This window comes from Podarcis raffonei, chromosome 3 (genome assembly GCF_027172205.1).
Source record: "Podarcis raffonei isolate rPodRaf1 chromosome 3, rPodRaf1.pri, whole genome shotgun sequence".
Lineage (NCBI taxonomy): Eukaryota > Metazoa > Chordata > Lepidosauria > Squamata > Lacertidae > Podarcis > Podarcis raffonei.
Window position 1 is genome coordinate 51,783,707 of NC_070604.1, and position 20,006 is coordinate 51,803,712.

The 20,006-nt window shown below is 41.7% G+C and overlaps 1 protein-coding gene and 1 long non-coding RNA gene across 3 annotated transcripts in view; one reads left to right on the top strand and one right to left on the bottom strand.

Moving 5' to 3' along the window:
* The first annotated feature begins 3,296 nt into the window (after positions 1–3,296).
* On the top strand, positions 3,297–13,990 carry LOC128410392 (uncharacterized). Its single transcript, XR_008329487.1, has 4 exons — positions 3,297–3,519; positions 6,756–6,964; positions 12,612–12,748; positions 12,896–13,990. It is a non-coding gene; the product is annotated as an uncharacterized LOC128410392 (long non-coding RNA).
* Positions 13,991–17,399: 3,409 nt separating this feature from the next.
* The window catches only part of ATG5 (autophagy related 5), a 30,757-nt gene continuing 28,150 nt past the window's right edge, over positions 17,400–20,006 (bottom strand). For both annotated transcript variants that reach the window (XM_053381566.1, XM_053381567.1), the window contains exon 8: positions 17,400–19,786. In XM_053381566.1, coding sequence (XP_053237541.1) covers positions 19,650–19,786 — 137 coding nt within the window. In that variant the 3' untranslated portion in view covers positions 17,400–19,649. The remainder of the gene's footprint in view (positions 19,787–20,006) is intronic.

A 20,006-nucleotide genomic window follows, 5' to 3' on the forward strand; every position in this document is an offset into this window, starting at 1 on the left:
TAGACATCTTTGTAGGGTAGATTTGGTCTGCCAACGGGCCTAGTGCCTGAAACCAGCTCCCCATTGAGATTTCTTGGGAAGTTTGCCATCATCCATTCTGTGTACATGACCAAGCCAGCGTAGACATTGCTAAGACAAAAGTGCAAACATGCTGGGAATGTGGGCTCAGAAAAGCAAATCTTTGTTTGCTTTCTTGCCAGGTGATGCCCAAAATCTTCCTGAGGCAATGCATAAGAAAGGCATTGAGGTGTTGCTCCTGGTGGGTGTAAGTGCCCACAACTCACTTCCATAAAGCAGTGTGCTCAACATGCAAGCCTGGCAGACCTTCATCTAATAATAATAATTTCCATTATCTGCTTCTCTTTCAAACTGAGGTCCCTACACTATGATTCATCAATGATTTCTTTATCTGGTTACTCTTCTTCACATTCTTCCAGTTCAGGAAACCACCAGTAGGTTCATTTTATCCCAGTTCTGTTTATGGGAACTGGTGGCACTTGAGATGTTTCTTGAGTTCCAGTTCCCATCAGTCCTAGCCAGTGTGGCCAATGGGTAGGGAGTTGGAGTTCAACAACATCTGGAGGGTCAGAGGTTCTCCATGACTGGGATAGGGAGAGAAATAGGAGCATGTAAGTATTGTCTGTTTCAACCTGCAAAGGTTTTGACTCAATCAGATTGTTCCAGATTCAATCAGTGCATCTCCCATAACTTGCTGCTGAAATCCTGTAGCTTTTTAAACTTAAGTGTTTAGTTTAGGCCAGGGTTTAGTTTTGTCTTCTTGGGCTTTAGTCCCTCCAGATAGCAATAACGTAGCAGCACTGGGAAAGCATCACAGAAGAAACTAAAGCAGAGGGAATCCACCAGCAATGCACCAGTATTGTGCCAATAACATGTTGCAGAAGATAGCTGCAAGAAAACACCAGTCTGGAGGGAGCCCTGGACTTCTTCCGTACAGGACAACTGCTGCTAGACTTCTTGGGGATCTTAAGCAAACTTTTCAATGCTGATTGAAGTGAATATTGAAGAAGATTTTGACTCTCAGGCAGTGAACTGGGTATTTTCATCTTTTTTAGTTCTACATATGGGCTCCAGGCTGAAACAGACACTGTCCTCCCTCCATTCCTCCACCCCTCCATCACTTCTCCAAAATGCATTATCTTCACATCAAAACTACAGCTGGTCCTACAACTCATCCCAGAGAAACTTATTATCTCTCATCTGTTGCCAGAAATACTCCACGCCATTAGAGGACTGGAATCTTCAAAAATGTGCTGAAACCAAGTGGCCTATCACTTCATGTAACTTAGGAACAAATGGGTATTGGACTGGACACTCATCTTTGTTCCTGCTTCAGATCTTGAACCACTCAAAGAAATAAAAGTTACATTTTCTTCCCAAACCAGAGATCATAGCACTGTTCTTTGAGAGGATGATGAAAGGGAAACTTCTTTTTGCATTACTCGATTTTGCCTGACATGATATAACTAAATTGGAGCATCATTTTTTATTCCTACATATATTTGCCACTCTTGATGATTTCCAAATGCAGACACCTATGCTAATTTATTCACATGTTCATTCTGCATTCTGCGCCTATGAACTTAGATTACACACACAGATAGAAAAGAAATCTCACATTCCTGCAAAATTGGAGAGGCGTTATTTGAAACAAGCTCTTGCTGACAATTCTAGCAAGCAGTTCTTTTGACAATTAGAAACTTCCTCTCCAGTCATACACCCTGAACAGCAAAAGCAACATCCCAGTTGCCACTCATCAGCTTTGGAACTAACTTCCTCCAAGTTTCAAAGAAGCCAGCACAATGCAATGTAATATGCTTTTATTTGAATGCTGGGCAAGTATGTTGATGATGCATTTGTGAATGTTATGTACCCTGAGCTTTTAGGAATAATGTGTGCAAAAATCCCAAATAAAAAAAAATTACTGAACAATAACAAAGAAATGTATGGCAAAGGTAACAACAACCATTAATTGCACATTCTCAAAGGCAGAATAATTGTGTGTCAGACTGGCTCGGTAAAACTTCCTCTCTACCTACCCTCAGCATTTTGTTACCTTCAAACCAAGTGTGTGATTGGTGAGGCAAACAGAAGATGACCACACATTTTGTTCTCTCACATTTGAAGAGCAATAACTATCAACCCTAGTTCTATGCTCAGAATCTCTTAACTTCATTCATAAGCTTGTATTGAAAGTGTGAGGGAAGCTAACCCTTTCCCCCACTCTTGAACAAGCTCACTTTTTGAGGAAGGCATGGCGGTTAAAGTGGTCTAAGAGCCATCTAATCCAAGTGAAGTGATCTCAAGTAGGTGGCTTCAGAGTTGCCTTTCCCCACTCACTTCAATTCTCTGTTTCCTGGCCTTTTACAAACTGATGTATTAATACAAGTGGTGCAACAACTCCAGTCATTTATCTTCCATTAGTTTATCTTGCAAGTTTGACCCTGAAGTAGGACTCAGGAGTAGAAATATTACACATGGAGATTGCACCCATTTAGCACCATTTGTTTTCTTCTCCCAGCCTCACTTGCTCACTTCACTTCTATGTGTGAGGGAGAGGATAATATAAACAGAGTGGAGCTCTTAAACAGATAGGTGCTGTGTTCACTTCTGCTCCAGGTGTTATTGCAGTGACACACAGTGAGTGTTACTGCATTAACTGTCAGTTGACAGTACACCCTGTACACCCACACAAACACAAATTACTCCTACCATGGTGACCTTGTCAGTATTTAGTAGGCCCTGGTGTTTTGTTTTGTTTTGTTTTAACATGCTTCCTGGTTTCTTCCATTATGTCTCTCCTGACTAATTGAATGGACTCACCTCTTTCTCTTCCAACGCACAATTTGGTAACAATGGAATTTAAACTTTACACATATATTGGCTGCTGTTAAGAAGGAAAGTCCATTGGGGTTTAAGGTGCAAAGTTATTGTTTTAGGCGTGTCTTTTTTTTTTTTTTTGGTGCAATTATATCCTGAACCCCTGGCCTCCCTGGCAGCAAGTCAGTATACCAAGCCCAATGTTCAAAGTCCAAGGGTCAATCCACACAAGCAAAGTCCAACAGTCAGGAAACACACTTCAGGGTCAAGCCAATTCCAAAGTCCAGCAGTCAGGATAGAGTCAGTTCCAAAGCACAGCCCTGTAGGGGTCCAAGAACACCCAAGCCAAAGTTCATCAACATGGATAGCAGACACAGCCCCTCAGCTCTGCTCCCCTTTTGTACTTTGCTGATTGCAGCATCTGGGCTTGACGAGGCAGGTGACCCTCACCTGTTCCAGTCCTGCTCCAGCAGAGGAATCACACCCCTCCTCCCAGAACTAGGGAGCTGGGCTGTGGGCCCTTGCTTGCCTCAACCTCCTAGAGCACCACTCCCACTGCTCCTCATACCTCAGGGCCCAATGTGTTTGTGGGGACTGGGGCCCCTCTGGCTCTGGTGATAGGTGCTGCTGCTCTGGTTTGTGCGCACTGACCTCCATCCCCTCATCATCCTCCGTCACCCTGTGAGTACTTCCTTCCCCATTCCCTGCTTACCCAGTCTGCTACACCCCTCGCAGGGATCCTCTTCCTCCCCTCTGTCATCCTGCCAGTTCATGACAAATTACAGAATGTGCACACTTTGCACATGTGTGCTTTGCAATTACAGTTTTTAAGAAGCAAACATTCATTTTACACCCAGGGCATTGTTGGGATGTTAACCCCACAAGGCCTAAGACCCAGGCCTTTTGTGCCAGGCCTCAGATTGCCTTCTCCCTCTTTTTAACTTCCTTTATCTTTTTTTAAAAAATATAGGGCAATTGGGAATGCTACAAAGTGAGATGCATGTGAGACTTTAGCAATCACACACCCTAGGCTGTGTACACACATTTAAAGCACATTTGAACCCTATCCTTCTCAAAAACTCTAGGCCACTGCAGCTTGATAAGCTCTGTGAGAGGTGAACTACAGTTCACCTAGGATTCTTTTTTTAGAGGGTGGGGATGTAAGCTTTAAATGTATGTTGTGTATGTGCCTTAATTTGCCCAGAGGCCAAGGCAAGCTGCAGAGAAACAGTCAGGACATGCCAGAGCAGTTCTCCAGCAACCAGCCTGCTCTGCTGCCACTGCTGCTGCCCACCTCTGTGTGAGGCAGGTACTATGTGTAGAGAGGTGGGAGGAGGCCTAGGGGCAGGGTGGGAGTTTGGGTCAGCTGTAAGGTGCTTGGCAAAGTCTAAGGGGAGTGGCAGGGAGCTGGTGAGGTCTGGAGGGATTGGCAAGAAGGGGTTCAGCTACTAGTAGTTTTTATATATATATATATATATATATATATATATATATATGATCTTCTGAATAGGTTATGTGGGGTGGGGGTAGAGGGTCCACTCAACACACAGCATACCTTCCAAGTGCCCCAGAAAAAATGGGACATTCTGTATTTTCAAGTGAAATCTAGATAGCCATTATAGGTGCAGCACTCTCACACCCCGAAAAAAGCGGGGGGGGGGGGGGGAACGATGCCCAGGTCATGTTACTTGCCCAGGAGCACATCTTGGAAGGCACATGGCATTGGAAAATGTTAGATGGTATGACACAGTGCACTCAAGCCAGAAAATCTTGTTGGTTGCCATATCTCAGAATAAGTCCTGACAGCCAGAGTAAGTTTTGCCCTATGACAGTCATCTATAAATATAAACTAGCACATAAATATAAATATAATATAAATATAAATGTGCATCTATAAATATAAACTAGCACATGCAAGTTTTAATGGGCATTTGTACAGTGGGCCTGTACTCCAAGTGTTTGAAGTAGTTTACCACACAATGTCCCTACTTTATACCTTAAAACCAGGATTAACCATATATATGAATGGGATATATATGCATTTTCCACTCACCCCTATGATTGAGAATACATGCATACAGAACCAACACTTCAGAGATAGGACTATGGCAAATATTTTTACCTTTTGAGCCACACAAAAAAAACACCAGGATTTTTACAAACCATGATGAAGCAAGGAGGGACAAATCATTCCTTAGAAATGAAACAAAAAACCTGTAACCTTTCCTTAAGGAAAGGTATCCAAACCGGAGACAGAGATGTTTACCAAGCACACTCTCATCCATTGGGCTATACAGCACAGGTATAGCGGTTAACGACGCGGGTGGCACTGTGGGTAAAACCTCAGTGCCTAGGACTTGCTGATCGTATGGTCGGCGGTTCGAATCCCCGCGGCGGGGTGAGCTCCCGTCTTTCGGTCCCAGCTCCTGCCCACCTAGCAGTTCGAAAGCACTCTTAAGTGCAAGTAGATAAATAGGTACCGCTTTATAGCGGGAAGGTAAACGGGGTTTCCGTGTGCTGCGCTGGTGCTGGCTCGCCAGAGCAGCTTCATCACGCTGGCCACATGACCCGGAAGTGTCTCCGGACAGCGCTGGCCCCCGGCCTCTTAAGTGAGATGGGCGCACAACCCTAGAGTCGGACACGACTGGCCCGTACGGGCAGGGGTACCTTTACCTTTATAGCGGTTAAAGTTGACTAACAGAAAGACCAAAACCTGCTTCATGCCTTAACTGTCTCTGCTTCTTAAAGAATATTTTCACTCCCATTCTACTGGTCTACTTCTAGTATAATGGATGGGCTTGAGATGAATATCTTAAGGCAGTAGACTAAAGGGGTTGGGCTTCACTCCAATACCCAGGTTTAGTTCAGGGCCAGGAAACCCATGGTCCTCCAGCTGTTGTTGGACTACAACTTCCATCACCCCAAACAACTGGTCATGCTGGATGGGGATGATGGGAGTTGTAGTCCAACAGCACTGGGTAGGTCAGAGGTTTCCCAAGCCTGTTTTAGTGTTAAAGAAGAATCACCTCGCCCTCCACTTTTAACCAAACTAACAACTGCATTAATAGTAAGAATGCTTGTCTGGTTTGTCCTTCCATTAAGTACTCAGGCAGATTACCAATCTACCAGGTAGGTAAATGTGAGAAAGCCTTGACACTTGATAAGACCACGGACTTTTACCACATATTAGAATGTGTGGCAGGAAAAACACCCACCCGCACTCTTATGTTTGTACTAATACAAGAAAGCAAGTAACCACATGGCAGAAAACCTGACCACATGACAGATTAGTTGTCAGTGTGTTCAGCCTTTGTGACATGACAGCGAGGCCTCCCAAGCTGTATATGGGTTTTTTTCTCTTAAAACTTTAATTAGCCTCTGGTAAAAGCAAAGTAAAACTGGTTGTTGCAGTCAACAGTTTCCTCACATGAATTAAGTGTTGAGGCCAAATGGGCTCAGCAGCTGCTCAAAAGGAAGGATGAGTACTTGTCAGTCCCTTAAAATAGAGCTGTCTATCAGGTTCTGCCTCTTAATTAACACACCCTTCCGACAGGTTAAGCCAAATTTCTGCAATTAGATGTTCAAGAGGAAGGCCACTATATATTATTAACTTTATATGTAGGGTGTGTTCTGCCTCGTGCCTTCAGCCACACTTTGGCATTTAGGCCTTGCACAACAATAATTTAACAAGTCCGTCACCACATGACCTTCTGTGCATCCCTTTTACTTTATGCACGTTGATGTTGTACACAAAACCTACACCTAGAAGGCTTACCTGTCCTGAGATGGAATAAGTTGTACTAGGGATGTCAATCAATTCAAAATTTTGTCATTGATCAGCCACAGGAGGCTTCTTCTTGTGCTCAAGACAGTAGTACTACTTATCTAAGCTTAACTTAGCTTAACTTGTCTTACAGGCACCTCTGGAGGAGCTCCATAAAACTGTAGAATCATAAAATTGTACAGCTGGAAGAGACCCCAAGTATCATCTAATCCCAACCCCCTGCAATGCAGGAACGTCAGCTAAAGCATTCATGAGAGATGGCCATCCAGCCTCTGCTTAAGAACCTCCCATGAAGGAGAGTCCACCACCTTCCTTCAAGAATTGATTGCTCCTGCTATTTTCGTAAGTCATTTAGAGGTATTAGTAAGCTCAGAAGACAAGAAATGTGAAGTTTTTTGTTGCAGTGGTGCTTTATGGCAGCAGCTTTGGAACTTGTTGGATTTGGTAACATCCATGCTGAGTGAAGAATAAGAACAAACCAACCATAACAAGATGGGTCACACAACACAGATAAGCTTGGTCCCCCCGGATTTTTCCAGAGAGTTTTGTATTTTAATACAAAGTTCTTGATTTGCCCAAGGAGTGTCTCCAAATTCTATGCAGTTCTTACAACACAATACTTTTTGACTCCTTGTCTACAGTGCCAGAGTCTGGCCTGGAGATTCCATAGTCTGGCTCTTCTCCAAATAGTTCAATCACCTCTTAACCGAGAACCAAAATAAAGAGCTTGGAGTGAAATGTGTCAGATTTAACAGTGATTGTTTTAAATCTTTTAACCCACACAATTGGCTTATGTTATATTCAGGGTCCAAATAATCTGATTTCTCTGTTGGCCTTGTATTAGAAAGCAAGGGCTCTTGACAGTGAAGTCAAGTCAAAGATACAATTTAGTCACCTGCACCCCAAAATTATGGTGACAGATCAAAGGATACACGCCAACATAATTTTCTCTTCTCTGTATCGTTCCAATTTTAGTATATGTGCTGCCGAAGCGAGCACCATAATTTTCAACTCTTTGGAACAAGACAGAATCAGCATCAGTCCTGCTAATCCTTAAACATGCCCTTAACATCACACTCCCTCTTGGGCTTCTCCATCTCCCTGTGGCATATGTTTGACCCATCTTATTGCTCCTTGTCCTAGATTGGTGCGGTGTAATTCAGTGGTGACAGTCTGATGGCCATCACACCACACCCAAAACACTTCTGGGCTTCGGCTGCAAAGCCCATTAGTTAAGTATCTAGTTGAACACCCTCATTCCTCATTCTCTTCTTTTTCTTTGCTGACACCATTTTGTCATTTACCTTTGCCCATTGGCATCATGAAGCTTCTCTTCCCATTTTTGTTTTCTAATAACTAATCTACAACACAAACACTTAGAGCATATGCATACATTTAATAAAAATGAGGAGGAATATAAATCGGGAGGGAAAAGGTTGGGAAGGTAAAAAGAGGTGCTGGGGAAGGGGGTGATGGTGAGAGAAACAGAGTGCCTAGTGGAAGGGGACTGCACAACAACCGACAAGGAGGTGGAATTGGCATTCCAGAAAAGCAGGAAAAACTGCAGTGTTATGCACGCACACTGGGGAAGGAGGAAGTCCCATTGCACCCAGTCCTTCTGTGTAAATATGCATAGTGTCACATATGCTGGGGGCGGGGAGAGACTATTTGCCCGCCCACCCCAAGATGTTGAAGAAGTGGGATTCCCCTTAGTCCTATCAAGCATGGCCAATAGCCAGGGATGGTGAGAGTGGTACTTCAGCAACCTCCAGAGCATCAAAGGTCCCTCACAGCTGATCTATATGCCTCTGAGCACAGGTAAACATGGAATAGCTAACAGGATGGAAATGCTGTTAATCTAAACATGAAGGTAAAGGCTAAAGGGACCCCTGACTGTTAAGTCCAGTCACAAACAACTCTGGGGTTGCAGCGCTCATCTCACTTTACTGGCCGAAGGAGCTGGTGTTTGTCCGCAGACAGTTTTTCCAGGTCATGTGGCCAGCATGACAAAGCCGCTTCTGGAGAACCGAGGCAGCACACGGAAATGCCGTTTACCTTTCCACCAGAGTGGTTCCTATTTATCTTCTTGCACTTTGATGTGCTTTCGAACTGCTAGGTTGGCAGGAGCTGGGACCGAGCAACGGGAGCTCACCCCGTCACGGGGATTCGAACCGCCGACCTTCTGATTGGCAAGCCCTAGGCTCTGTGGTTTAGACCACAGCGCCACCCACATCCCTTTAATCTAACATAAAAATCAATAAATGGGCAGAGCTATCCAATGTGTCTCTAGCGTACACAGGAGCCAATTCCTAGGGGTTGAGGTCTCTTTGGCCCCCAATAAAATATTTGAGGGTGCCAGCCTCCCCCTCAAAAGGTGATGGGTATTACCATTCAAATGTTGGGCATGTGTTGCGTCTTGTGATCACTTATGTGAGGTAGGGCTTACCTGCCCTGCCAATATTTTATTCAAGTTGGCACCCCTGCTAGTGGAGGAACTGCTTACTAGGCCCTACTGGCCTCATTCTGGACAGGGCAGAAGGTGTTGGTGCTTTCTGTGGCAGATTCTGCAATCATACCTAGAAGTTTGAGGCTGGGGCTCCAGACTGTGTGTCTAATAATAACTTCCGTATTTTGTAACAAAGAATACTTTACCTGTGTTGTTTTTGCTGTAGCACTGAACGATGCATGAGTGAGACCTGTGATTACTGTTAAGTGAAGTATTTAAACTTACTTAATGTTGTAGTCAATTTACTGTGAGAGGGGTAGAGGCGGGGGTGCACAATCATGAGTGTTTAATACTCTAACAACCTATATTTCCTACACTGTGCAAACAATGCACGTATGTCTCTCTTGACTAGACAGTGAGTCAAGCATCGCACACTTTTTTTCTTTTAATTCAGGCAATCAGGCAGTCACGCACACACATGGGACATCAGGATTAACTAGTAGTTTCCAGCAGTTTCCTCCTCCCCTTTCCCAGTTTTTCTGTTTTATATTTTTACTCCAATTGGTTTCAATGGAAGGGAAAATAACTGCATGAGTTCCAGTGCTGGCATCATTTTTCCTCCCTTGTCAGGGGCATGTCAACGGCACGAGACCATATTTTAATTATCAGGCTCCAGCTTCTTTTCCAGTCTGCCACTCACATACCCTCAGCTGCCCTCCTAAGAAGCTGAGAATTGCTTCCGAAAATATTCAGAACTATTAACTCATCCTCCCTACAATCCCATCACCTGCTCCCTTTACTGGTATCCACAAACTCATCTGTCACTGGCCTCATTGTGACATCATGTCCTTCCACTCCTGTCTCTCTGCCACACTGCCGCACATGCCTGGAACCACCGTTGCTTGTGAAATCCTTTCATAAGAACATCAGAAGAGCCTGCTGGATCAGGCCCAAGGGCCATCTAGTTCCAGCACTCTGTTCTCACCATGGCTAGCCACATGTACCAGGAAGCCCACAAGCAGAAGCTGAGAGCAGCAGCAGCACTCTCCCCTCCTGTGGTTTCCTGCAACTGATATCAGAAGCATATTGCCTCTCACAGTGAGGGCAGTACATCCTTATCATTTGTCCCACTTCACTGTAATTTACCCCATCCCTACTACTAATTTCTCAAGCTCCCTTGTCTCCCATTTTGTTGCCCACTTAACACTGATTGGAATTACCTCTGGGAAGGGACCATGTCACTTCTAGCTCTCTGTACGGCAACCGAGCTACAAAAAATCCTGAATATGAATAGTAGCAATAGCTGTTGACTAACTCTCACACCAGGTTTCAGGGCGCCCTTGCGTATCTGCCACAAGGTGTAACTTCCTACTCATTAAAAGCGAAGTTCTTTCAGCATCTGCAGGTAAAGGGTCACTGCTCATTTGAAAGATTGTAATTAAGTAATAGAGTTTCTCTTAGTCGTGATTATGATTCATTTCCCCTCACACTCCACCCCGTTTTCACACAAACACTTAATGCCAGAGTTGATTCCTGTTCCACCTGCATATACTCGTAAGTCAAGGAACAAATCTCTGTTCTGTAATCACTTCTTTGGAAGAAATGTGTTGTAGTTGATCATTACCACCCTGACCCCCACCCTCCACCCTTTAGAGTTTGGCCGCAATCCAACCCAAATTCAACACTTTTGTTTTTAAAAAAATCAATCACTTTTTAATCCCATTCACTTTAATCAAATGCACAACAATTCCATCCGCTTGACCACTGTGAGAACAGGATGCTGGACTAAATGGGCTATTGGCCTGCTCCAGAAGGTTCTTATGTCTATCTATCTATCTATCTATCTATATATATATATATATATATATAATTTCAAAATTAAACAAATAAAAGTGTTGTGCTATAAACCACCATGGAGCATTTAACTCCCTATGGGTGATCTAATTTGCATAGAACATACACTTCTCAAGCTTGGTTTGGGAAACCACTCTAGCCAAAGGCACAGGAACACACTCTTAATGGTGCATTGTTCTTTTGGGAGCGGGGGTGGGGGGACCCCAGAAAGTTGCACAAGATCTATGTGCTTCATTCAGAGTTGCTGCCTGCCATTTAGGATTAGGTGTTTACAAAGCTTTCATGTCAGTGTAGGTGGAACTGCACATAATGTCTAATACTAAGGTTGCTTAAGCATTTTATTCTGCCTTTAGGAGGAACAAGAATTACTTCACTGAGTACCTTTTCAAAATTAATTTTTTATTTTTTAAAAAACTTTTTTTGTTGTTAGTTACAAAATGACCCAGAAAAGACACACCCTTCCAACAGCCCACAGAAGCGAACCAGAAACAATATAGCCCACTTTTTCATACAGAATATGAAGACAAACTGCAGGAAAGAAATTGGAATAGACAGGCCTCATTCACATGGCATGCACATCACTTGATTTATGCATGTTCATTCGGAAGTACAACTGGTGCTATTTTTAGAGTTGCCGGAACTCACCATGAACATCTCCTTCATTCTCTTAGAATGGCAATGATGCCCACCTGGGAGGTGCTGGAAGTGAGTTCGTGTGAGTTCCAGCTGAAAAAAAGCCCTGATTACAACCCGGTGGTTTCCCCCCCAAAAAATGTCTTTAGGATTGCAGGCTTTCAATGTGATCCTATGCATGTCTATTCAGATGTAAGTCTTGTTGTATTAAGGATACTTACTCCCCAGAAACTGCAGTCTAAGGTACCTGATCACAGGGTGGCTTGTAAGACTCCCGTCAGACCACATCATTGAATGTGGCAAGGTTGGAGGTGACGGAAGTGGCCTCAAGCACACTTGAATAGGGTTTGAGAGCAGAGTTTTCCCCATGAGATGCTTCCATAGGCAGAAGAGAGGAGTAGCAATTTCTGCCACTTCCTCCTCTACCTAAAGACTCCATGAAAAGCTGATCTGGAGTGTTGTGTGACCCACTGGAACTGGGCGGGAGGTGGTGTGGGGGATGACAACAGGGGAGGCAATTGACTCAAATCCTCCACCCATCCCCTTCCTCCAGCAGGAAAATGGAAGAAGTGCTTCCTGGAAGGGTATGTCTGGATCCAACCCATTACTACTGGTAGCTGAACATGTGAACTGACTGTTCAGTTGAAAGCATAGCTTTGAAAGCAGAGTGAGGGATGTGAAAGCTGTGTCCAATCTTGTATCAATGGAGGTCTATTTGCATAAGGAGCTCCAAGTTGCACTTATCATATCTTCAGCACATGCATGTGAACCTGCCTGCAGAACAGAGAATCCAAGTGTTATACATGCATGTTTGAACCAGTCTTGGAAAATGGGGCACCAGATTTAAGGGATCCAACTCTCTGATAAAAGCTTTCAGTACTTTCCCACATTTTTCTGACAAGTGAAGCATACATTTCCTCCAGATTCACTTTGAATTCTTAGTTCCATCCCTTTTCATACTGGGTGGCACCAGGTGATAGAAAGAAAAGTGATAAAGAATCATAGTAGCTGAGCAAACCCTTCTCGGTGATTTATAATTACTATGATCTTTTTTAGAACCGTAGATGAAAATTAAGAATGACTTTCCATAGCCCTTGATGTTAAGAGTCATTTCCTCTAACATAAAAGACATGAGCTAAAAGGGAGCCCTTGCTTGAAGTGGCATGACTTGAAAATCAAACTCATTCACCCCGGTGAGTAACAACACTACATCCTTGGCTGCCAACATTAAATTTACACAGGCAACTTTCTGTTGTATGAAATTGATGAATCACATGTTCTTCATTGTACCTTTTTTTTCTTCCATGGTTATTATGCTTTCCTTTTCCTCCTCTTTTCAGTTCTTCTGAAATATGATTAAACACTGATTATTGTGAAGACTCCACCCCACCCCCTGGCCACCAGTCTCTTCCTGATATCCTCTTCCACAGGGTTTGCACTGAAGTAGGAGGCCTGAAAAGCAAGCATGCCTAGACATATAGTTTCCTGAGGGCAAGCCTTAAGATGCTTCAGAGTGTCAATTAATATAAAATAGAACCTTTATGACCACCACAAGGCTGTTATCTGCCAAAGGATAGAAAAGTAGCCGTCAACCAGCAAAAGAGGGTATCATTAGAAAAACCTGGGAACAACTAAGCTTGATTAAATTGTCAGCAATGTTAAAGAAAAAGGATAATTACCAAGAATAAATTAAGTCAGTTAACAGCCTATGCAAAAAGAGAAGCCATTACTTCTTTACATTTTTCCAGTTATAGTTGCAATTGGTACTTTACTTCCCCAAGAGGATGTCCTAGACTGTCTTCATATGACAAACAGTGTAGTAAGAGTTATGTCTCCAGCATGAGTCTTCCTGGAATCATCACGCTTGTGAGACGGGTTCCATGCCTTGATGCTCATGCATTAGTTACCCTCCCCTTTTATTTAAGAAAAACCACATGCCAGCCACAGCCATTTGCCTACTCAGCAGGGGGGAGCCCTCGGTTTCCCCAGCTGAAAACAAATCCCACCACTAGCAACCTCAGCCTTATCGGAATTTGGTCCGATAATCTGGGAACGTGGAGTTACAGGGCTTTGAATTAAAACACCCTCTTAAAATGGTTTCTGAAATCTGCTCTATTTACGAGTTGTGAAAAGTTGCCTCATACTGTCTAGTCATAACATTAAACGCCAGAGACAAAATGCAGAAAAGGGAATTCCTTTCTTCACAAAAACACTCACTGCGTGCTTCTGACAGGCCAACTGCTTTTGAGTTAGGACATGAGCTGGCATGGCACTTTTTGTTTCAAAGGGAGACAGAAAATGAAAGGGAATTCAAAATGAAGCAGAGCAAATTTATGTTCTTCAATGGGGATACAGGAATCTGCGCATGTTTAAAGCAGGCTTTAGTGCCACCATCCTTTGCAAACACTGTGTGCGCATTATCTAAATGATACCGAAATCCAGATGCAAGCTCTCAGAAATAGAAAACCAAACTATTTTGGAGAGCGTGGGAAGTTAAGAGTCAGTTGTTCCTATTTATTAGTAATTATTTTCAGCTGTGCTGGCAAATGATTAAAACAAATTGCTAGCCTTTAATGAGACATTGTATTTCCCTCTTTTTCTTCAACAATAAAATGGAAATTATTTCATCAGTAGAAAAGTGATATATTGTACCTGATGCTGGAGAATATTGGGAAAGGGAAACAACATGCAAAGTCACCTTTTGGCATTAGGGCAATTTCCATTAAATTCTTGGGCCAGGAATTCAGCAGCTGATGCAGACATGACTTGCTATTTGGTTATTATATTCTCATTTACATTCTCCAATCACTACTGTGTTTCGGGATGGTTTTCTTTTTTTAAAAAAGAAAAGCCGCAGAGTTATCTGAGCAGGGGGAACTCTGTATAACTAGAAAATTGTGTCTGGCCTTAATTTAGTTAAGGAGATAGGCAAGCTTGCTTCCGTGCCCCATCAGGAATAGCAGGCACAAATCAAGAGTGCCTCTGACTGCACAACTGAAGCAGGGTGTTTATTCTAACATTCCTATTCTTTTGTGCTAAAATGCAACCTTTTATGCACAGCCAGATTATGACTATTGTCCTAGGGATAACAGTAAGCTTTTCAAAGTCTTGCTCTGAACCCCTTAGTTCAAATAATGTGTAGCTCCAACATAACTTTCTCATTACAATTACTTGCAAAAGATGTTAAGGAATCCATAAAATAAATTCATGCAAATCAATTATCTCAGAATTACTTTCTGAGAAACTATTTCAGTATTTCCATCTAGTGAACAAACCTGTCTGACATTTTAATCAGTTCACAGAAGTAAACATGCTTGGAAGAAACATAGTATTCCATTCATTGTAAATACAGAGGAACAATCACCTTGAGGCCTTGGGGAAGTACTTTTTATTACAACGGCAGCAGAATGGTATTTACATTTTCCTGTTTGTACAATGACTCTCGCTGCTTTGCTTTATCATTATCAATAGCAGTCTTTCATTAATTGCACAAGCAGATAAAGTAATTATTAATTTTCCATTTCCAGACCATATTATTTATAAGGCCTTATTTTTGTTGCGTTAGGACACAGCAAGACAGCATTTATTTATTTTAAACAAGGCCCTGTCAGAAGGCTTACAATGCAAAGAGTATTGGTCAAACTTAATATAAAAGTCGCCATACATTTGAAGAAAAAACATGTTCAAAACCACCCAGTTTTTATACTCTGTGACTACGATCCTATGCACTACTTTACTATTATTATTTATTGAATTTATATAGTGCCCTATACCTGGAGGTCTCAGGGCAGTTCACAGAACAAAAATACTTTAGGATATCTCCTGGACTTGTTTACATTTAGAAGGATTTTTCTCCAAGTCCATTTTAAACAGGAGGCCCTGCCTACAGCTGCATGGCATGTCACAAAATGGTATTGTCAATTTTTCCGAGTTCCATAAGAATTTCTAGCAGGCAGCAAAAGTAGGGCTGCTACTCAAGAACTGCGTTAGGAGGCTGTGCATGTGGACCTGTGGGGAAGTGACTGTGATCCAAGTAACTTTTCCTTATTAGCCACTTTACCAGTGCATCACATGTATGTTAGAGGTGAAATGCATACTAGATTAGACTAGAACTGCTATTCTAATCTAATGAACATAATTAAAATGACAGTGATCTTTTTTAAAAAAACCTGCTTTACACGTATTTATACTTACTCCAAAAATCAGGGGTTTGTGTGTGTATGCGTGTTTGTAATATATCAGGAATTGGCACCTGCTCGAATTTCCCCATCTCTTTTGTTGTTATCTCACGTTTGAGATGTGATCACAAGTATATGCGAGTTAAATTTCATTTTGCTGTTGTATAGCGTAGGGTGAAAGTGACCACTAGAGACTTGGATGCTGTAATTGAACCGCAACATTGGCCTACTTGATTTTTGTCTTGAGCTACTGTATTAAGTGAGATCAGTTATGGCTACTCTGGTTTAAAGTATCATGCTGAGGACTCCAAGAACTATGCTCTAGAAGGACTCAGGTTTTGGGATAAAGTTCCATTTATGTTCTGATGAATAGGCAGTTGCATTTTTTGCTAAGCAAAATGCCAGCCTAAGAGAGTCAAATTTCACTAGTTCAAAACACTTTAAGGCAAATGTTGGAAGGAGACACACACTTTTAATCTCCTTAAAACAGATGTTATCCTCCAAAGCATTCTTAAATCATGAGATTGTGCACACATGAATTCAGCTACCAACCATCCATTGGTTGCGCCATCAGGTGCTTGGAACAGGCCAACTAAATATACGCCATCTCAAGCTTACAGTAGACACATAAAGATGCAAACAAGACTATATGGGAGAATCTTCCCTGAATGGCTACAGGGAACAAATAAATTGCCCTTGGTATGACACCGAAGCAGAAGGGGTGTTACATCCTATTTCTTACTTCTAATTTAGTGAATAGCTGGCACTACGATATAGCCAGAAAAAGTGAGCTACTGCTTTTTTCCCCTTGCTTTTTTCTTGCATTCCTGCTTTATTAGAATATCTAAACTCAAGACTATAGTACACAAAAGCAAGCTCGATTAAATTCAGACATCCCATCCCATCATGGCTGAGGAAGCTGAGCTACATTTCTCAATGGACAAATTAGCATTTGAAATTGGCAAGCAAACCATAAATCAAAAACCATGTTTTAAGTACATTTCCAAACAGTTCTTTGGGGCTAGCTGTAGTTTGGTGTGATGCCTGAATTCACAAACCAAGTCTCATCAATTACTGCAACTCCAGAAGATTCTGTAGAATGAAAATAATGCTAAGCAAATAGAAAATGAAGAGCAAATGAACAGCTTATAACCATGGTGTGACCATTGTGTGTTTAACACTCAAATCATTGTTTAACACCTGAACTATGATTAGTAAAAACAATGGTTTGGTGTGGTGTATGAATTAAGGACTAGAAATGTCTTTCTGGTGCTAGCTTATACAGACAAGTTTGGTTTCCAGGAGTATCTGCCTAATAGACACAAAGCTTCATCAGGCATTCAAAATCTGTGCAAAGTAACTGCACAAGGGAGGTTACAGCCATAAGTACACAAGCTCCACACACCCCTCCACTGTTTTAGATGCCCTGCATATGCTGAAAAATAATATTCTGAAGCAGGGAGCCCACCCTATTCATCAAAGCATTCCACATCAAAACAGTTGTTTTATGCCCAGCAACTATTTCCTTCAATTATGTTAAATGTTAATTATTATAAATGAGTAAAGCAATCCGTAAACCAGCCTATAAACATTTGAATAGGAGTCAACAGGCTGCATATTTCCATTCCACTCCATTTAATCAATTATGAAGTCATTTTTGCAGAACTGTTGAACTGAAATTTTATTTGACAAAATACTAATTCTTAATATTTGCCATTGAAAGGGTTAAAAAAGAAGTAACACTGGTACAAAAAAAGGGAAAGTTTAGTTGTCATTATTTCATTGAAAGCTTTGTACACTCAAGTTACAGCTTAAAGGCCTTAGGTAAAAAGACATGTTTAGAAGGCTGGTCCAGAGTAGGGCAAAACAGTTATGTAAGAGCTTAGTATAAAATTGGCATTGCCAAAAATGCAACTTATTGAGTGGAATCCAGTTGGGGTCACTTTGCTGACAAAAGGCATCCACCAGTAGAACAGGGAGAGAGGCCTTTATTATTGATTCTCAACTTTGCAGTTCCCTATCATCACCAAATTTGTCCTGAAGGCTTAGGGGTTCACCAGGACAGACATGGGAGGCACTGCCACTAACTGTCTCCTTCCCCATTCCCCTGTCAGCAAATCCTTCTCTCAGCAGAGTAACACCAAACTAGCTTTCACTGATTGTTGCTTATTTTACTAAAGGAGATTAAAGACATTAGACCACTATTGACAGAGTTGAGGAACCTGTGGCCCTTTGAGTGTTGTTGGACTAACTCCCACTATACCTGACCGGGGGCCATGCTAGCTGGGGCTGATGGAAACTGAGACCCATTACTATATAGAAGGCCACAGGTTTCACAGCCTTGCTTTACACCAAAAATTTCTTCCTATCTCCCTAAGTATCACATCTTTCTTAAGGATGCTTGGACAAGTTCAAGGCAAAACAGTGTGAAGGAAACTCCAGTCTTTTCAGCATTTTGTAAAGATGCTTTACAGGCATACTTTAAAAAATGATTTAGTTGTAAAATAACCCCATATTTCCTGTTAGATTGTTTCCTGTTAGATTAGTGTTAAGTAGAATCCTCCTTTGTAGTCTTCGTTTTCCTTCTTGTAAAATACATCAGTTCATCTACCCATTTTTCTTTGTATTTCTTTCTTTTTGGTTTTATTAAATTCTATTTTTCCTTCCAAGGCCTTTCCATTTCTCCCCTGCATGGGCTCCAGCTGGAATCCTTGGTGAAGAAACCTTCCTTAGCCAGGAAGAGGGCAGGATTCACGGAGCAAAACTTTTCTTATAGTGCCTTCAACCTTAAGAATTAGACAGCAGCACTGTCTTAGCAAAAAAATGCCAGATCCTTTCATCCTCTAGAGCCAACTCTGCATTATCAACTCTTAACTTATGCAGGGCAAGTCTAGTATCACAGTATCATTTTCTCTTGTTTTATGACAATTACACAGAACTACTTTGCTGGAGCTGCCACAAAGCAGAAAAGTAGTGCTAGGAAGTGGCACAACACTGCTTCCAGCAGTTGAGGTTTTGCTTCAATCATTCTTTGGGCGCTTGAGACAAAATTTAAGACCCATCCCCCTAAATCCTCCAATCTGTGCAGATAATCTGGCATGAGGGAGATCTTTACATGGAGCATGCTGCTGTTCACAAGAGTCAATATATTTGTTTGTCTTTTTAAGAATATATTCTAATAAAGCTTTCTTATACTATTTTCTGACTTAGGACTTGCTTGAATAAGGCATACATTTCAGTATATGCAGTGGCCATCTCCATATAAATTATGCAACAGAGTCCAATCATATATTACTTGAAACTTTGTCATATACTGCAGTCACCAAGACTTCATTTCAAGTAATATGATCAGAATATAATTTGTGAAATACAAAACATACTGTGATGATTATTTTAAAAAATCAATTTCCTAGTATAAAATTTAAGAGACATTACTCCAAAGTAAGGAGTTTAGCTTAGTTTCATCTTTTTATAATGGGTTCCTGCAAGTGATTATTTATACAACTGTTTGCATACTTCTCTAGAATAAAACAGTGTTTTCCCTGTAAAGACAAGCCATTGCAACATTAGAAAATACCCCTGTTTATTTATTATTAAGAAATACAAAGTGGCACTTATTTCCACTTATTCCCCATGCTTTCAGCTTCAATTTTTTAACAAGAAAACAGAAGTCTTACAGCAGCCTTATAAAGTTTCTCATGTCACAGCTGAAGTTAAATGACAGCAGTGGAGAAAACACGGGTGATGCAAAATATAGCCTGTCCAATTCCTCTTATCACATGATGGATCTTTCTTCCTGTTTGGCTTGCAGCAGCAAAAGTTTTTGGTCATGTCACCCTCATCAAGCCTGACACAACTTGAAGTTGACTTTGTTGCTCCAATCAAAGGCTGATCCTCATGCATACCAGTTGACACTTCAATCTGCAGGTTGTGGGATAACACTGATGTGAAGAAAATTATCAGGATAACTCATATGTTCACTTAGCCACTGTACTGGCGTTTCCAACATCGGTTCTATGCCATGAATCACCACTTGGTTCTTCTTTTCACCATCTAATTTTGAAACAGACAGATCACTTATCAGACACTCACAGGCAAACACATGGTTGAAGCAAAGTGCATTTGGTTTCATTACATAGTGAAATTCTGCAGAATCCATGATTTGTAGTTTTGATTATCGTCTTGCTACTTCATATTTAACTGAATGATCCCTCATGATAAATGAAAAGTTAATTCTAAAAAAGGGAAATATTCTGCTATATGAATCATAAAA